General features: G+C 40.6%; 1 protein-coding gene and 1 pseudogene across 6 annotated transcripts in view; one reads left to right on the top strand and one right to left on the bottom strand.

The window, feature by feature from the left end:
• The window catches only part of ralgps2 (Ral GEF with PH domain and SH3 binding motif 2), a 641,885-nt gene that overhangs the window by 221,829 nt on the left and 400,180 nt on the right, over positions 1 to 19,876 (bottom strand). For all 6 annotated transcript variants that reach the window (XM_070887410.1, XM_070887411.1, XM_070887407.1 and 3 more), the window contains one exon: positions 14,401 to 14,527. In XM_070887410.1, coding sequence (XP_070743511.1) covers positions 14,401 to 14,527 — 127 coding nt within the window. The remainder of the gene's footprint in view (positions 1 to 14,400; positions 14,528 to 19,876) is intronic.
• LOC139269721 (5S ribosomal RNA) lies at positions 542 to 660 on the top strand (annotated as a pseudogene).

Raw genomic sequence — 19,876 nt, 5'->3', positions numbered from 1 at the left:
GTGATTTGAATACATTCAATGAGCTAGCCTCAACTGGGCAGAGAATTCCACAGATTCACAACCTTCTGGGAGAAGAAATTCCTTCTCAACTCGGTTTTAAATTGGCTCCCCCGTATTTTGAGGCTGTGCCCCCTAGTTCTAGTCTCCCCGACCATTGGAAACAACCTCTCTGCCTCTATCTTGTCTATCCCTTTCATTATTTTAAATGTTTCTATAAGATCACCCTTCATCCTTCTGAACTCCAACGAGTAAAGACCCAGTCTACTCAATCTCTCATCATAAGGTAACTCCCTCATCTCCGGAATCAGCCTAGTGAATCGTCTCTGTACCCCCTCCAAACCTAGTATATCCTTCCTTAAGTAAGGTGACCAAAACTGCAAGCAGTACTCCAGGTGCAGCCTTACCAATACCCTGTACAGTTGCAGCAGGACCTCCCTGCTTTTGTACTCCATCCCTCTCGCAATGAAGGCCAACATTCCATTCGCCTTCCTGATTACCTGCTGCACCTGCAAACTAATCTTTTGGGATTCATGCACAAGGAGCCTATGGCCACACTAGTCTGAAAATGCCCGATCTCGTTTGATCTCGGAAACCAAGCAGAGTGAGACTTGGTTAGTACTTGGATGGGAGACCGCCTGGGAATACCAGATGCAGTAGGCTTTAGGCCGCCTGCAATTTCTGCGGTCTGGAAGAGTCCGTGTTCCATGTTTTTATTGAGTGCACGAGGTTGCAGCCCCTGTTTTGTTATTTAAAGGGGCTGCTCCTGAAATTCTGGTTGCACTTAAGTCCCACACTCCTGATCTTTGGGCACCCTGTGCGGAGGGGAACTCGTATCTACGAGTTCTCATTGCTATTAATGAGAAAAAAAACAAACACACTAAACACAATAAAAAGTTAAAAAAAACTCAATTAAAATTAATTGAAATTAAAGTTAATAAATAAATGCCTTTGAGAAAAAAAATATTTTTCTGATTTTTTTTAAAGTTTTGTAATTTGAGTTAAAAGTAAACTTACCTTAGTGGGCAGGGTTTTTAACAATAAAATGTGTTTTTAAAATTTAATTAAATTATATTTTTGTATGTTTTAAAACTCTTACGCCTGTAAAAGTAAGCTATACGTCTGCTTTTATCAGGCTATGTGCCTTCTTTTTCAGGCGCAAGAGTTTTGAGGACATTTGCTGGGCAAGATATGCCTAAATATCAGAAATCTTGCCCTGCAAGTGTCCTCGCTCCCGATATGTACGAGATCTGTCAAGCTAGAAAATTGACAGATGGAAAAGCCTGTATACAAGAAGGGTTATTTTACTGAACTAATACGTTATTGGAGGAAAACTAAATGTAATAAGTAATAGTACTTTACCATTGGTCTGTAGTTGAAAATTAACAAAGCTTAATTCAGACACAGATAATGTCATATATAAATTAAACAGATTCTTCAGCATTTTATCTTCCTGTAAACTGAACAGGCAGATAAATGTGGAGTGAATCTCAGATCAGATAAATGTAGTATATATTAATAAGCCAATTTAGTAATGTTAATTTAGAATATGTTTACTGTATAGTGATAAATGTATGAGGTACTGATATACAACAGTTGTCCACTCTACAAACCGTACAAGTGCTCTCCTTGTAGGTTCTGTTCTTTATAATATTTTGGACATCTTAATTTAGTTGTGTGAATAAACAAATAGTAATATCACTATTCAAGGCATTATACGAATTGGTCATTAGTAGCTTCCGGTGCCACGTACAACCAAGTCATAAATCCGTTTATAAAGAACAGGCTTATGATTTTGTTATATACAGGAAAAATCCCGCTCAGAGGTAACTCCTGTGTTAAAGTAAAAGCACAATAAAAAGAGAGTTTCAGATAACAGCTATTCATTTCTCGAGAGTGAAAATGCTTTCCATGGTTAGACACTCACAGTAAGCATATCTAATGATCTAATTGTCCTCTGCAGTGATTATCATAATGAGCACAGTGTTCATAACACTTCTGCTTAATGGAGAAATTATTGAGAAAATTAGAACTAATAAGTCTTTTTTACTTCAGCCATTTATTTGTCTCTGGTTAGTAATGGCCCACTTAACGATATTCAACATTATCATAATTACTTAGCTGATGATTTGTTGAAACGATGTTGTGCCATCAAGAATATAACAGCTTTCATTTATGTAGCACTTTTCACATTGAAGAAAGCTTCCAGATCATTTTACGAATCAATGAATGAACTGGACTAACATCTTCTAAATATTGGCCTGGAAATCCCGGCCTCTCAGTGCTGTTAGGGATGGTATTCCAGGATTTTGACCCAGCTACAATGAAACAACGGTGATATATTTCCCTAACAGCACTGCGGGTGTGCCTTCGCCACACAGACTGCAGCGGTTCAAGAAGGTGGCATACCACAACCTTCAAGGGCGAATAGTGATGGGCAATAAATGCTGGCCTTGCCAGCGATGCCCACATCCCATGAATGAATTAAAGAAAACTCAGACTGGCTAATACATCAGAATGGAGGAAGTCCATGTGATTGCAATGGGACAGATTTTCCTCAAGGGACAGCATAGCAAGTGATCCTCTTCACCTGTACCTTCCCCCTCCCCGTGGACCGTGGGTTGACAGGTATTCTTACCTGCATATGAAACACAGAATCACTGAAGTTTATAGCCAAACATGATGCCATTTAGTCCACTGTGTCTTAGCCATAACTTTGCTAGAATAATGCAAAGCCAATCCTGAAGCTTTTCTGCAGCTTTTCTTCCTCCACTTTACATGTTTATCTATTCTTCCCTAAGATGATGCAATGGTCCCTGCCACAACCAGCCTGTGACAAAGCATTCCATGCCTAATTTCTCTAATTTTCCTGGTAACAATTTTGATCCCTCATCGCTAACTCCCTAACCAGAGGAAACAGTCAGCCTTTCTAAACCTTCGTAATTTAAAAATCCTGTGTTACCTTTTAACTTTCTCCATCCCAATGGAAATAATCCCATAATAACGTGAGACTGTTTTTCATTGGTATAGAAGACCTAATATACCGTAATGATAAAGTCACCACAGCAATAATAAAAGACACTGCTGTATTACTCAAAAAATCACAACAGTTGAGGATATAAGCACTCGTATCAGAAACGTCTTCAAAGAATTAAAACATTTCCCAACTTTACTACTTGTCTCAGCTTTTTTGATGTGATCTCATTGCACTTGTATGGGGAACAGAATGACAAGTCAACCAGCTGGTGGGTATTCAATTACAGCTACTTTTTTGTGTTCAACAGAGCAATATCGCTGGAGTTGTAAAGGCTGCAGTGTTCTGAAAACTAAACCACAAATATAATGCCTTTTTCACAGCTGATGTACATAGGTGTAGGAATATCCATTGGAAATACTTCGTAACCACTTGCAAAACTACTGCAAGGAAGTGTGCGAGATCAACATAGATTAACCAATCTCTGATTTTCTCTCTCTATGGAGGAAGTACTTTGCCTCTTGCTACCTCAGTTATGCTGACTGAAATCAGCAACTCGTCATGTAGAGAATTGTAGAGGACAACTGACACCCTACCACAAATGCATCGTCACCAGACAATGACACACTAATTGCTTAAATACCTGAGAGTAATTACAAAAGATACATGAACTAAGTTTGGAAAAAAAATTTCATTTGAAAAACATATTCCAGCTAATGACTTGCAAAAATATAATTTTCTGCATATTAAGAAAACGAGACAATTGAGAGATGTTGCAACTCATCTTTTAAGTATTTAATTCCCCACACAGCATTCAGCTTTTATCCAAACTAACCTGCATTGTAAATTATTCCAAACATTTAATTGTTCCTTGAGTAGAAAAGTTCTTCCTATTATGTTTTTAAAATTTGTTTTTCACTAATTTCTTTATGTCCTCCGGCCATACTTTCCTAGCTTAATTTCAAATAACATTTTGTGGACGCATTATCTTTACTATTGAATATTTTAATATACGATGATAAGCCGCCCAACCCACTTAGTTTCTAAACTATAAGCCTGAGCTTCTCTCAACCTTGTAACTCATAAACCTTATAATTGGGATCAATTTCTTACCATTCCCACTATACTCTGCAATACATCCTTCATAGTGAACAACAGAGTACCCTGAAGCCTCAGCATAAGACATATTATTGTTATGGCTTTATAACCTAGTATTCTGGATAGGTTATACAAGTCTATTCTGATAATCGTGTCTTTTTTTGTTTCCTGCTGTGAATTAAATTCCATTCGCTGTATATTTATGACCCCCCACCTGCCCCATTTTTTGAATATATTTTCAATTTATGCATCGGTGTTAATTTTTATTTGTCACAAGTTGATGTCTCATGGCACTGCTGATGAGTGCCCCTGAAAGGAAATTTTAAGAGATGTGCTCAGAAAGAAATGATTTTCTGATTGTGTTAAACTTAGCAAGAACCAATCAGAAAGTACATAAGAACATAAGAAATAGGAGCAGGAGTAGACCATTTGGCCCCTCGAGCCTGCTCAGTCATTCAATATCATGGCTGATCTGATCATGGACTCAACTCCACTTCCCTGCCCGCTCCCCATAACCCTGTACTACCCTTATCATTCAAAAATCTGTCTATCTCTGCCTTAAATATATTTCAAGATTCACGGCGTGGCCCTCAACAACATGGACCATTTCCCATATCTCGGGAGCCTCTTATCAACAAAAGCAGACTTTGATGCGGAGATTCAACATTGTGTCCACTGCAACAGTGCAGCCTTCGGCCGCCTGAGGAAAAGAGTGTTCGAAGACCAGGCCCTCAAATCTACCACCAAGCTCATGGTCTACAGGACTGTAGTCATACCTATCCTCCTATATGGATCAGAGGCATGGACGATGTACAGAAGACACATCAAATCACTGGAGATATATCACCAACGATGTCTCCGCAAGATCCTGCAAATCCCCTGGGAGGACAGACACACCAACATCAGTGTCCTTGTCCAAGCTAACATCCCCAGCATTGAAGCACTGACCACACTCGATCAGCTTCGCTGGGCAGGCCACATAGTTCGCATGCCAGACACTCCCTAAGTAACTGCTCTATGTGGAGCTCCTTCACGGCAAACGAGCCAAAGGGGGCAGCGGAAATGTTACAAGGACACCCTCAAAGCCTCCCTGATAAAGTGCGACATCACCACTGACACCTGGGAGTCCCTGGCCGAAGACCGCCTCAGGTGGAAAAAGTGCATCCGGGAGAGCGTTGAGCTCTTCGAATCTCAACGCCGAGAGCGTGAAGAGGTCAAGCGCAGGCAGCGGAAGGAGCCAGTCCCACCCACCCCTTCCCTCGACGAATGTCTGTCCCACCTGTGACAGAGTCTGCGGCTCTCGTATTGGACTGTTAAGCCACCAAAGAACTCACTTCAGGAGTGGAAGCAAGTCTTCCTCAATTCCGAGGGATTGCCTATGATGGGATGATGATAAATATATTTAATGACCCAGCCTCCACAGCTCTCTGGGGCAGAGAATTCCTAGATTTAGAGCTCTGAGGAAATTTCTCCTCACCTCAGATTTAAATGGGTGGCCCCTTATTCTGAGATTATGTCCCCCAGTTTTAGTTTCCCCAATGAGTGGAAATATCCTCGCTGCATCCATTTTGTCAAGCCCCCTTATTATCTTATAAGTTTCAATAAGATTGCCTTTCATTCTTCTGAACTCTAATGTGTATAGGCCCAACCTACTCAAACTATCCTCATAAGTCAACCCTCTCATCTCCGGAATCAACCTAGTGAACCTTCTCTGAACAGCCTCCAATGCAAGTATATCCTTCCTTAAATACAGAGACCAAAACTGGACGCAGTACTCCAGGTGTGGCCTCACCAATACCCTGTACAGTTGTAGCAGGACGTCTCTGCTTTTATACTCTATCCTTCTTGCAATAAATGCCAACATTCCATTTGCCTTCCTGATTACTTGCTGTACCTGCATACTAACTTTTTGTGTTTCATGCACAAGGACCCCCAGGTCCCTCTGCACTGCAGCACTTTGTAATTTTTCTCCATTTAAATTATAATTTGCTTTTCTATTATTTCTGCCAAAGTGGATACCCTTATATTTTCCCACATTATGCTCCATCTGCCAAGTTTTTGCTCACTCACTTTGCCTATATCCCTTTGCATATTTTTTGTGTCCTCCTCACAATTTGCTTTCCCACCCATCTTTGTATCATCAGCAAACATGGCTACATTAAACTCGGGCCCTTCATCCAAGTCATTAATATAAATTGCAAATAGTTGAGGACCCAGCACCGATCCCTGCGGCACCCCACTAGTCACTGTTTGCCAACCGGACAATGACCCATTTATCCGCACTCACTGCTCCCTGGTTGGTTCTGCAACATACTGTTCAAGGAAACTATCCCGGATACACTGTGTGAACTCTTCCTCAAGGCAATCCTGGCCAATTTGCTTTGCCCAATTAATATGAAGGTTAAAATCGTCCATGATTATTGCCATTCCTTTATTACAAGCCTCCATTATGTCTTGATTTATACTCTGTCCAACAGTGTAGCTACTGTTAGGGGACCTATAGACCACGCCTACCAGTGACTTTTTCCCTTTATTATTTCTTATCTCCACTTAAACTGATTCAACATCTTGATCCTCTGAGCCAATATCGTTTCTCACTAACGTACTGATCTCATCCTTTATTAACATTGCTACGCCACCTCCTTTTTCCTTCTGTCTGTCCTTCCGAATTGTCAAATACCCTTGAATATTTCGTTCCCAGTCCTGGTCACCTTGCAACCACGTCTCTGTAATGGCTATCAGATCATACCCATTTGTATCTATTTGTGCCGTCAACTCATCTATTTTGTTACGAATGCTACATGCACGTAGACAAAGCTTTAAAATTTTTATTTTTACCATTTTTTTCCTGCTTGTCGATCTTCAGCTACTCGATCTCTATTTACTCCTTATTTTGCTTTCAGACAAATTTGACAAGCTTACACTTATTTTCTATATTCAAAGCATTGATGTAGATTTTTTTTAAATGGAGTTCATGTACAGATCCTCGTGGGATTCCACTCACCACCACCTTGGTGTGAAATTTTACCTATTCTTCAATCAGCTTCTAGCCAGTGATATGGTCTATTCTGGATTCCTGTATTTTTTAGTTTAAGTAGAAATTTTGTGTGAAGAAGTTTGTTAAAAGCTTTCAGTGAAAAATAAACTATATCATACACAGTGCTGCAATCTACTTTTCTGATACCATCCTCAAAACAATCAACATAATTGGTAAGGCAGGATATTATTCCCCCTCTAAATCTAGGTTGACTCCTCCTTACAAGATTATTGCATTAGTCTTACAGTACAGCTACCTTCTCCTGATTTTAGGCTAATGGACCTGCAGTTGCTCAGGTCACATTTATTAAATTTAGGTAACATATTCGTCTCCATTCAGTTCTGCTCAACCTCACCAGTTCTTCCATGACAATTCCTCCAAGACAAGAGGAAATGTTCTGAACATTTTCTTTGTTGTCCCTAACAGCACACCAGGATAAATACCATTTGTCTTAAGTCCTAACTTAACTGTCACGCTAATTTCAATATCCTCTAGGTCACAACAGAAACTGCATATTCCCTTGCTGGTGAAGATTTCATTTATATTTCAAATGCAACATCTTATGCTCTTGCATTTCAGTGGCACACTTATTGCTGAGTACTAACGTGCTCTCGAAACACTCTTTTATCCTAATGCTGGAAGAACCTTTCAATTCTGTGCTCAACATCCTTAGCTATACATATCTCCAAGATCCTCTCTGTTCCTTTAATATCACTTTTGCCCTATTTCAGACCGTTGCTGCTGTCGGCTTTGGCCCCTCTTTTCCCCTGAAGGCTTTTTGCAGCTTGCTTTTCTTCTTTAGTCCCATTTTAATTGTTGTATTCGTCCATTTAAGATTGTGTTACTACAGAAATTGGATAGTAAGTTATTATCCTCACAGGCGAGTATAATTCCAAAGTTTTAATTTAACCTTTAAAGTACAGCATTTTATCTTTTAATTGGTCTATCGTTCATTTTTGAAACCACTGGTTTAGCTTACACTTTTTTTCTTTAATACATACTTAGTTTGTATATTCAAAATAATGATGTCTTTTTCCTCAATCAAATATCTTTCAAAATATTCTCAAAGATATTCAGTTGAGGAAGGCGGCAAATACCAGATAATCTTCCATTTACACCGGATTTAAGTTAAGCTTGTAGAAAAAAAGGCTATTACCCGAATGACTTGTCCAACTGGAAGTGGTCGAGTTCATAAGGCATTAACTAGCTACAAACCTTGTCTAAAATATCAGCTTTAACTGAAACGGTAACAAAAACCTAAATTCAGCTGCTGTGACAGGATTCGACAAGCTGCCTTTCGACAGAGTCACGCAGGGAAAAGTTTTTCATTCCAACAGTCTGTCACTGTGTCTTTACCGTGAGGCTCACTATGGCAATCGCCATGTTTGTTCTTACAATTAAGGTAGAAAGGTAGAAATGGAGGGAAAGGAAATGACAGAGACACATAGCACAAGGTCAAGCCAAAGTAGTAGACTACCAACCTGGAAATACCCTGCCACCAGAGTCAAAGACCATGTCACTAGGATCTCTCAGAAGAAGTATGTTTAAGGAGGTAATAGTTTAAGTAAGGAGGCAGAGAAAGAATTGTGTCCTGTTACAAACTCTACTCCAAACCTCAGAGGAAAACAAAACAAACACAGATACTGTGAAACAGAGGACTTCATATCACAAAGTAGATTTACAATGCACATATATATATCCACAGTAAATGTTTCTTACAGCCATGCCCATCCATGTGCCTCTCTCTGCTGTTCTTAAACTAATTCTGGTGTTGTACCCAGATGGAATCCGAGGACCAGGAACAGTAATGGTGCTTGACTGCTCCGTGGTACCATGAGCCTCTTGGAACCAAGCTGACGCTCGTGTCAGGGCATCTGCGCTAATGGAAATAGTCTCAGTATCTCAAGTGGCTCTTTGGCCCCAAGTTTCCACACGCGGCGAAAAAGGCGCACCTCAGAGCTGGGCGCCTGTTTCTCGCGCCGGAAAAAAAGTGCGGTATGAGCTCGATGTCTGCTTGGCGCGGCGCACAGGGGGCGGAGCCTACCACGCGCGCCGATTTTGTAAGTAGGAGGGGGCGGGTACAATTGAAATGAGGCTTCTTGGTGCCGGCAACCCTGCGCGCGCGCGTTGGAGCGTTCGCGCACGTGCAGTCTGAAGTAAACATTGGCACTCAGCCATTTTTAAAAGTACTGCAGAAAGTGAAGATTTGTTTCTTGGACCCCTGCAAAGGCTTGTATTTTAATTTTCTTGATATTTCTGTGTGTGAGGGAGTGCTTTTAGCAGCACTGCTGAATAAATCACCTGCTGAAATCAGTGAGTTCAGCTTTTCACTGCTAAACTTGTAGAACCGGTGCCTGCAAATTAAGGACTATGTGTTTGGAGAAATAAAAGTGCCAATTCAACTTTGCAATGGATCAACGTCCACCAAGAACAAAGAATTTCTTGCATGAGGAAGCAAACCATTGCATAATATGTGGTGTTGACAATGCAGCACCCATTCTGCAAATTTAAATATAAAGATGTCGATGTGGCTGCCTCTCCCTGTCCAAATGGCCTCAGTCAGTCCCCCTCACAGCTCGAAGGCTGCTGCTGTTCTTTCTTCGGCTCCCGGCCAGCCACAGACGCCGCTGCAATCCCATGGCCGAATGGCCTCACGTCCGCTCCTGATTCTTCGGCTGCCTTCGAGCCACTGACGCCGCCCCATAAGCATGGCCGAACGGCCTAAAGAATTTTAAATCTGCAGCTGCGTGTGTTCTGTGTTCATTCTTCGGCTCCCGGCCAGCCACTGACGCCGCTGCAATCCCATGGCCGAATGGCCTCAAGTCCGTCCGGGTGCTGCATCTTCACGGGGAATGAAGGCCTGCCTCAAGCACAGCAGCTCAGCTCGAAGGCTGCTTGATGCCGCTGCCGTCGAGACACTGACGCCACACCGCTGCCTGAAAGGCCTGCCTGAAGCACTTTCACACAGGTAGGAACATGGTTTATTTAATCTTTTCTTTGCTTATAAATTTTTATTCAGGTTGGATTTATTTGTATAATATTTGTATAAGTAGAACTAAGGATTGATTGTAGAATTTAATGACTTCCCTTCCCCCCCCCTCACCTCGTTCCCTACGCCTAATTTGTAACCTGCGCCTGATTTTTTAAAATGTAGACAAGGTTTTTTCAAGCGTACAAAAATCTTCACTTACTCCATTCTAAGTTAGTTTGGAGTACGTTTTCACTGTGGAAACTTTGAAATCAGGCGTCAATGGCCGGACACGCCCCCTTTTGAAAAAAAAATTCTGTTCCAAAGTGAAACTGATCTACCTGACTAGAACTGGAGGAAACTAAATGTGGAGAATTCCGATTTCTAAGATACTCCGTTCTACACCAGTTGCTCCTAAAAATCAGGAGCAAATCATGTGGAAACTTCGGGCCCTTATAACTATAGTTTCTCATCTCTGGCGTCATCCAGGCAGTACACGTTGGTTTTGATATCCTTTCTGTAATGGAGTGCTCAAAACAAACTGCTCCAACTGGGCTTAACTACTGCCATGTACAAATTTCTCAGAACCCTTCAAAGCACCAATTTATACAATTCAGAATGTTCTTGGCTATTTTTATGGCTTTATCCACCTGCACTAGTACTTTCAAAGAATATATTTTCACCCAAGTGATTCTGCTCATCCATAGTCTTCAGCATATTTCCAATGAGTGTATAACTCTCATTCCTCACACTTCGTCCCAAATTGCATAACTCTCACTTCTCTGCATTAAATATTGTTGGCTACCTGCCTGCCTATTCCACTAACCTGTCGGTGTCCTGATTTTTTTTTGCAGTCTTCGTCACTAGTTACCAAACCTTTTGTGTTATTAGCAAGTCTCAGTAGCATTCTGCCCATGCATAAATCCAAATGATCTAGGCATACTGAAGACAAAAGTGGACCGACCCAGCATTGGGTTTCGGGTACATCACTTCCAAACAACCCCCTTCTCCAATCCAAGCAATCCTCACCCATTATTGTGCTCCTTGTTTTTGCTCAACTCAGTCCCATTGTGACTGTTCTCTTTGTCTGGATTTACTTTCGGTTATTCTTTCTTCTCCTGACCACCCATCGCATTCTGCTGATCTGTATTTCAAGTCTAAGCTGTTCTCTCTTGCATGCCTGGTTTAAATGAACCTGGAGAAATGGTGTTTATTTTCTTAGAAGTAGTAAGGGAAAGCAGCAAGAAACAATGGAATATCATCACTGTAAGACATCCTTAACAGGCCAAATGATGCGAACATAATTTTCCTGATGCTGATGAATGGCCTTTAGCAAACCAGTTGAATTATGGTACAAAATGGTGGCTAATTGTGTTGCGAAAAGCAGGCTACGTCAGGGCTGATTGAATCAAGATATCACAACATGAATGAACTTTACTTGTTTTTCAAGTAAATGACACAAACTCTTGAGACAGCCCATGATAAGCTCTTGTGGGTTCTGTAATTTCTCAATAGAAAAACAATGACCACTTTAATGTTTTTCAGATTTAAGTTCAGAATTCAAACACTTATTTTCCTTTACTGTTGCCAGACTACACTCTTTGCATAAATTTTAAGAAATTCCCTTGGTTTTGTCACTCGCTGTATATCTGAGTTCGGCTGTGCATAAGCCTTGCCAGAATCCGACTCCACATAGCCTTCCAGGCTTACGGTTCGATTGATGATTAATAGCTTTCTTCACTAATTCTTGTGGGATTGCGTGTTTGTCTGGATATTAGTGGTACAGCCTGGAATACAAGTAGCTCTAAATACTTCATTACTCAGTTCCCACTGCATGGTAAAACAATCAGTCAACTGCTAGAAATTGAAATGAGCAGAGAATGAGACAACACAGAATATAGTTCATAATCCTGAGAAAGCTGTTGAAACATAATTTCCACAGAAAGCATGTGTTTGTATATTTTTCAGGAACACACGGCAGTGGGGGGGTGGGAGGGGGGGGGAAATCTCAAATGCACAAAAATAAAAAAACATTTGAAACAAAAATTTTTTCAACAGATTTTGTGTGTTACACATTGACTGCCTGATTTTTTTTGTTTTTGAAGTTTTGCTCTGAATTGAGGTCATCAGAGTTTAATTGTTCTGATAAAAGGTAATCGACATGAAACACTTTCCCTCTCCTCAAATGCTGCCTGACCTGCTGAGTGTTTCCAGCATTTTTCATTTTTTAATTCAGATTTCCAGCTGCCGTAGTATTTGCTTTTATTTTAATTTGCTCGCAGATTGGAAGGTTACAAATTTCAGGCTGTGGGTCAGGTACTAGGCTGAAATAGATTAGATGCACAGATAACTAATGTTATTTGCAGTGTCATTAGAAAAACTTCACATATTACAGTCTAATCTGGTAGAAAGGACACTTCTTGTATTATAGGTTTATTGCACATAAAACATCAGAGTTGACACGCAGAATATCTTAATCTTTAGACTTGTATTACATTTATGTTGTTCACGCTACAAACAGCAGAATCTGAATTAGATTCCAATAGTCCAGAGTCCTGCACCGATACTTGTCATCAGTTTGTTTGAGGACGAGCTAGCCTGCTTACATTTGTCATTATGGAATGGAATGTAAAATAAAAAGGTTCAACTCAATTTTTTCCCCCACACAACTACTGTTATATTGTGTGCTCATTTTTCATGCAACAGACTGGCATAACAGTAGTAAAAAGATTAAGGGGTCTCATTACGATAGCTCCCAAAAAAAGGCATGGGGATCACGTGGCTTCCGAAGCAGGCAGCATGCCAATGTCATGATGCCTGTTAATTAACATGAATCCAACACGCAGCCAGCGCTAACCGCACTGTTCAGTTCAGCTCAGCAGGGGGCCCAAAATTGTGAGAGGCCAGCACCACTTAAAGCTAGTCTGCACTTCTTAAAGCCAGCCTGCACCTCTCGAAGCGGAGGTGCATTGCGACTGGAGCAGGTGGTGGAAGTCATTCAGGAAGTGAATCTGACGTGAAAAAAGTCAGAATAATGGCACAACATGGAAGATTTTCCAACCCTGCACTGGAGGTCTTGGTGGAAGAGGTGGAGAGGAGGAGAGATGTGCTCTATCCACCCGGGGCCAGGAGGTCCTTCAGACAAACTCTCAGAAGGCAGTGGGATCAAATAGGTGGTTAATGTCAGGAGTCAAGCACCAAGGACTTGGATGCAGTGCCGTAAAAAATTCAATGACCTTAAATACCATTTCCCACTAATTGCACCACTAGCCTCAGCAACTACTCAATGCACCACACATCTGTTACTCACCTACCAACAATCTCTATCAATCAGGACTCATATCTAACACGTAATTCTATGTAAACCACTGTCCACAAGGTTTCACATGCAAGTACAATGAATAAGCCAAAAAAAAATGTAAAGAATCATTAATTATGCATAAAACTGTCTTTAGGTAAAATGGAGCAATGCAAGATAAATGGACAGAACTCTTGTGAAAAATGTGTTATGACTGAGGCACATCAGATATTGTTCCAAATGTGAAGCAAAGTGGACATGGACAAACCCACTTTCCTGAGGAAGCAAAGAATAATCTCGCACACAAAGTAAGCTGGGATAGCGGAATACAGGGTGAGCAACAAGCCAATAAGCGGGTTGTGCACCACAACCATCAAGTGGGTAGATGAGCCCTCTAATTTCCCTCTTTAGTGAAGAACATTGCTCAAAGCATCACTGCTGGTATTTTCCATAATCATTCCACTAAAATTAGGAAATAGTGGGAATAAACTTTATACACCACCACAGTGAATAAGATCATTCAAATAATTTCTCCCTCATTTTCATTAACATGATTCCTGACTATGTACTATGTTGGAAAAAAATAGTCTTAAGCATTGGACATATGAGAGAGTTAAATACTGGTGCAAAAACAATGGCTGGTAATTATCTTGCAGAATGAACTGCTCGATGAACATATCTGTATTTGTGTTGGAAAATCTCCACACTTTATACACTTATTTTTAAAACATTTTTCAAACTAAAGCAAACAAATCTGACAGGATCAGACAGTAATTAATAACGATTTTCAAGCCAATAAGCGGGCTGTGCACCACAACCATCAGGTGGGTAGACGAGTCGTCTAATTTCCCCCTCGAGTGAAAAGCATTGCTCAAAGCATCACCGCTGGTATTTTCCATAATCATTCCACTAAAATTCGGAAATAGTGGGAATAAACTTTATACGCCACCTCAATTAATTTGTCCAAACATAGAAAAGGTATTTGGATGAAACACTGATTCTGAAGAATTCAAAACAGCAATCCTTACCTAAATATGGAATACATGGAGTCATCTTCAAACTATTAACGTAATCCCTGAGCCTCTTGTAATTGTCTTCTTTGGACACCAGATATTCTAATTTTTCAAACGTTGTTTTATCTTTCCTGTTCAAAAGCTGCCAAAACAAAATGATGAACAATGAACATTCTGTGTAATGATATTTAACAGAAAGACAACAAATATAAACATTAGAATATTATGGAGAAATCTTCGAGGGCTACAGGCAATGTTCCCTCTAATTATTTTTTTTGAGTGAACAGGCATGAACTTCTTTGAGCGCGACCTTTTTGTCAGTGGGCAGATTTTAACAACAACTTTTACAACATATACAGGAGTACCATATTGCCATTGCCACCCCACTGTCTCAAATCATGGGACAATCAGACAAGGTTCTATATAAGTTTAACATAACTTCTCTGCTTTTGAATTCTATTCCTCTCGAAATAACCCGTGCTTTATTTGCACTTTTATGGCTTTTTTAACCTGCGTTGCTACTTTTAATGATTTGTGAATCTATACTCCTAAATCCCTTTGCCCCACTACCCCATTTAGACTCTTATTTTCCAAGGAGCAGGTAGCCTCCTTATTCCTCCTACCAAAATGCACCACCTCACACTCACCTATGTTGAAATTCATTGTCATTTATATGCCCATTCTGCAAGTTTGTTTACAGTAGAATTACTTAAAAGCTTTTAAGTTCATCATGTACAAACTATTTAAAGGAAATATTGGTCAGGAATAATTGGGAAATCAAAGAACTGCATAATAATGCATTATCACTGCGGAAATGTCACTCAGTTACAGAGATACGCATTGACTATTGAAAAAGGCATATCTATTTGTGCAATTTGTATTACTTTTCAACGTATTAGCCCATCCCTAATGCCACACGCAGTAGGAGCAGCGGCTTTCCTATGGCGCTGATGTGCTGGACGTCCAGATACATAATTAGAATATTATTCACAATGCAATCAGACAACCAACAAATATAAAGTGCTATAGTTCTTTAGTTCACAGTATTAAAAAGAATTGAACAAAAACGGGTATCCGTATATTCAACTTCATTAATTAATGTGGTCTTCTTGAACCAACACACCCCCATGTAACATGTCAGAAATGCAGCATTTATTCACAAGTTCAGAAAAACATTTACAAAACTTGCGCCACTTAATTAAAAACAAAAAGCAGGAATAGCTTTGATGTAACAGAAATAAGCATTCATCTTTTTTCCTGGTCAGGAGAACCAGAGTGACCTTGGATATGTTTACTAATATGTTGATGTAAAAATGTTAATTTACGAGTTTTGCTTCTAATGTTTTTTTCTCAAACATTCACCACAATATTATTTCCTGCTCTTATCACAAAAAATGTTGAATTATTTTAGGTACTTCGTAATTTACTAGCAGGAAACAAACTTCATCGTACTCCATTTTTAATCTGCAATTTCAAACATTTATACCCACATCATCAGTTGAATCGAAGTATTTTCTGTGTCTTTCTCAATAGTGCTTTCTTCGAAAGTAGCTTTATACATCATTACATAACTCTTGTTTCTATTAATACTCTAACGTTTAACAGGAAATCTATATTTACATTATTCCCAGGACTTGTTCGGACTATAGAACGACAAACAAAATAAGAGTTAGTGTTTTCCCCCTTTTTCGGTCTATTCCTAAACGTTTTATTGATATTTTTTTCAAGTCAATGAAAAGTAATATTCACTCCTACAAATCCTCCCCTGCCCTCTCCCTCCTCAACAGCATGGTTGCATGTTTGTGTAAAGCTACTCACTTCAGTCGTTCATTCAAAATCAAATATTGAGAAATTGCAATTATAAAACTTTTTAAGCACTTCAGAGCATCTTTAAAAGCGATTGGACTTCAAAACTTGTTTAGACAAGGGGAAAATTGATTTTTGCTCGTTTCCTCCAAAATCATATTCGAAACTTGGGGGGGGGGGGGGAAGGCGTTTTAAACATTAATTTTGGGGGAAAAGTGAATTAAAAATCTTTAAATTCTCATCTTTAAAGTCTCATTGGAGCTTTGACAGAAGAAGTTGCTCCAAGTTTCTCTGACCCTCTTCAACGCTGTTGTTAAACATACAACAAAAAATAAATAAAATAAATTCTAATACAAGGTGAATAAAGTGGTTTAACTTCCAAAGAAGATAATGATGTTATCTATCCCCAGCCTTGGCGATAAGTTGGGATCAGTTTTGGAGAAGTAGTTTCCTTTTTGTCTGCCGCCGTTCCCTCCACCTCCCTCAGACTCTGAGGTACAAACGGGGGCACAAACTAATTACCCTTCTCATATCATGATTTAAATAACCATGATAAACTCTTTCAAAAAGGGGACCATACCTGGCAAAATTTAACTGGAACATACCGCAGGACATTCATCATCACTTTCGTGTATTTTTTTTCCAGCTTTAAACAATTTTCAGAATTAAAAAAAAATTTCACTACAGGCCCAGATATTACATAGAAACAGAGAATAGAAAATAGGTGCAGGATTAGGCGATTCGGCCCTTCAATTTCCCGACTAATAAGGACTTCTCTCAGTTCCTCCTTCTTACTAGACCCTCTGACCCCTTTTATATCCGGAAGGTTGTTTGTGTCCTCCTTAGTGAATACCAAACCAAAGTACTTGTTCAATTGGTCTGCCATTTCTTTGTTGCCAGTTATGACTTCCCCTGATTCTGACTGCAGGGGACCTACGTTTGTCTTTACTAACCTTTTTCTCTTTACATATCTATAGAAGCTTTTGCAGTCCATTTTAATGTTCCCTGCAAGCTTCCTTTCGTACTCTATTTCCCCTGCCCTAATCAAACCCTTTGTCCTCCTCTGCTGAGTTCTAAATTTCTCCCAGTCCCCGGGTTCGCTGCTATTTCTGGCCAATTTGTATGCCACTTCCTTGGCTTTAATACTATCCCTGATTTCCCTTGATAGCCACGGTTGAGTCACCTTCCCTTTTTTATTTTTACGCCAGACAGGGATGTACAATTGTTGTAGTTCATCCATGCGGTCTCTAAATGTCTGCCATTGCCCATCCACTGTCAACCCCTTAAGTATCATTCGCCAATCTATCCTCGCCAATTCACGCCTCATACCTTCAAAGTTACCCTTCTTTAAGTTCTGGACCATGATCTCTGAATTAACTGTTTCCTTCTCCATCCTAATGTAGAATTCCACCATATAGAAACATAGAAAATAGGTGCAGGAGCAGGCCATTCGGCCCTTCGAGCCTGCACCGCCATTCAATGAGTTCATGGCTGAACATGCAACTTCAGTACCCTATTCCTGCTTTCTCGTCATACCCCTTGATCCCCCTAGTCGTAAGGACTACATCGAACTCCTTTTTGAATATATTGAGTGAATTGGCCTCAACAACTTTCTGTGGTAGAGAATTCCACAGGTTCACCACTCTCTGGGTGAAGAAGTTCCTCCTCATCTCGGTCTTAAATGGCTTAGCCCTTATCCTTAGACTGTGTCCCCTGGTTCTGGACTTCCCCAACATTGGGAACATTCTTCCTGCATCTAACCTGTCTAAACCCATCAGAATTTTAAATGTTTCTATGAGGTCCCCTCTCATTCTTCTGAACTCCAGTGAATACAAGCCCAGTTGATCCAGTCTTTCTTGATAGGTCAGTCCCGCCATCCCGGGAATCAGTCTGGTGAACCTTCGCTGCACTCCCTCAATAGCAAGAATGTCCTTCCTCAGGTTAGGAGACCAAAACTGTACACAATACTCCAGGTGTGGCCTCACCAAGGTCCTGTACAACTGTAGCAACACCTCCCTGCCCCTGTACTCAAATCCCCTCGCTATGAAGGCCAACATGCCATTTGCTTTCTTAACCGCCTGCTGTACCTGCATGCCAACCTTCAATGACTGATGTACCATGACACCCAGGTTTCTTTGCACCTCCCCTTTTCCTAATCTGTCACCATTCAGATAATAGTCTGTCTCTCTGTTTTTACCACCAAAGTGGATAACCTCACATTTATCCACATTATACTTCATCTGCCATGCATTTGCCCACTCACCTAACCTATCCAAATCGCTCTGCAGCCTCATAGCATCCTCCTCGCAGCTCACACTGCCACCCAACTTAGTGTCATCCGCAAATTTGGAGATACTACATTTAATCCCCTTGTCTAAATCATTAATGTATAGTGTAAACAGCTGGGGCCCCAGCACAGAACCTTGCGGTACCCCACTAGTCACTGCCTGCCATTCTGAAAAGTCCCCAATTACTCCTCCTCTTTGCTTCCTGTCTGACAACCAGTTCTCAATCCATGTCAGCACACTACCCCCAATCCCATGTGCTTTAACTTTGCACATTAATCTCTTGTGTGGGACCTTGTCGAAAGCCTTCTGAAAGTCCAAATATACCACGTCAACTGGTTCTCCCTTGTCCACTCTACTGGAAACATCCTCAAAAAATTCCAGAAGATTTGTCAAGCATGATTTCCCTTTCACAAATCCATGCTGACTTGGACCTATCATGTCACCTCTTTCCAAATGCACTGCTATGACATCCTTAATAATTGATTCCATCTTTTTACCCACTACCGATGTCAGGCTGACCGGTCTATAATTCCCTGCTATCTCTCTCCCTCCTTTTTTAAAAAGTGGGGTTACATTGGCTACCCTCCATTCCATAGGAACTGATCCAGAGTCAATGGAATGTTGGAAAATGACTGTCAATGCATCCACTATTTCCAAGGCCACCTCCTTAAGTACTCTGGGATGCAGTCCATCAGGCCCTGGGGATTTATCGGCCTTCAATCCCATCAATTTCCCCAACACAATTTCCCGACTAATAAGGATTTCCCTCAGTTCCTCCTCCTTACTAGACCCTCTGACCCCTTTTATATCCGGAAGGTTGTTTGTGTCCTCCTTAGTGAATACCGAACCGAAGTACTTGTTCAATTGGTCCGCCATTTCTTTGTTCCCCGTTATGACTTTCCCTGATTCTGACTGCAGGGGACCTACGTTTGTCTTTACTAACCTTTTTCTCTTTACATATTTATAGAAACTTTTGCAATCCGTCTTAATGTTCCCTGCAAGCTTCTTCTCGTACTCCATTTTCCCTGCCCTAATCAAACCCTTTGTCCTCCTCTGCTGAGTTCTAAATTTCTCCCAGTCCCCGGGTTCGCTGTTATTTCTGGCCAATTTGTATGCCACTTCCTTGGCTTTAATACTATCCCTGATTTCCCTTGATAGCCACAATTGAGCCACCTTCCCTTTTTTATTTTTACGCCAGACAAGAATGTACAATTGTTGTAGTTCATCCATGCGGTCCCTAAATGTCTGCCATTGCCCATCCACAGTCAACCCCTTCAGTATCATTCGCCAATCTATCCTAGCCAATTCACGCCCCATACCTTCAAAGTTAGCCTTCTTTAAGTTCTGGACCATGGTCTCTGAATTAACTGTTTCATTCTCCATCCTAATGCAGAATT

The sequence above is a fragment of the Pristiophorus japonicus genome, chromosome 8 (genome assembly GCF_044704955.1).
Source record: "Pristiophorus japonicus isolate sPriJap1 chromosome 8, sPriJap1.hap1, whole genome shotgun sequence".
In the NCBI taxonomy this organism is placed as follows: Eukaryota; Metazoa; Chordata; class Chondrichthyes; family Pristiophoridae; genus Pristiophorus; species Pristiophorus japonicus.
The sequence above is the reverse complement of the archived record's forward strand: the minus strand, read 5'-3'. Positions and strand labels throughout refer to the sequence as shown.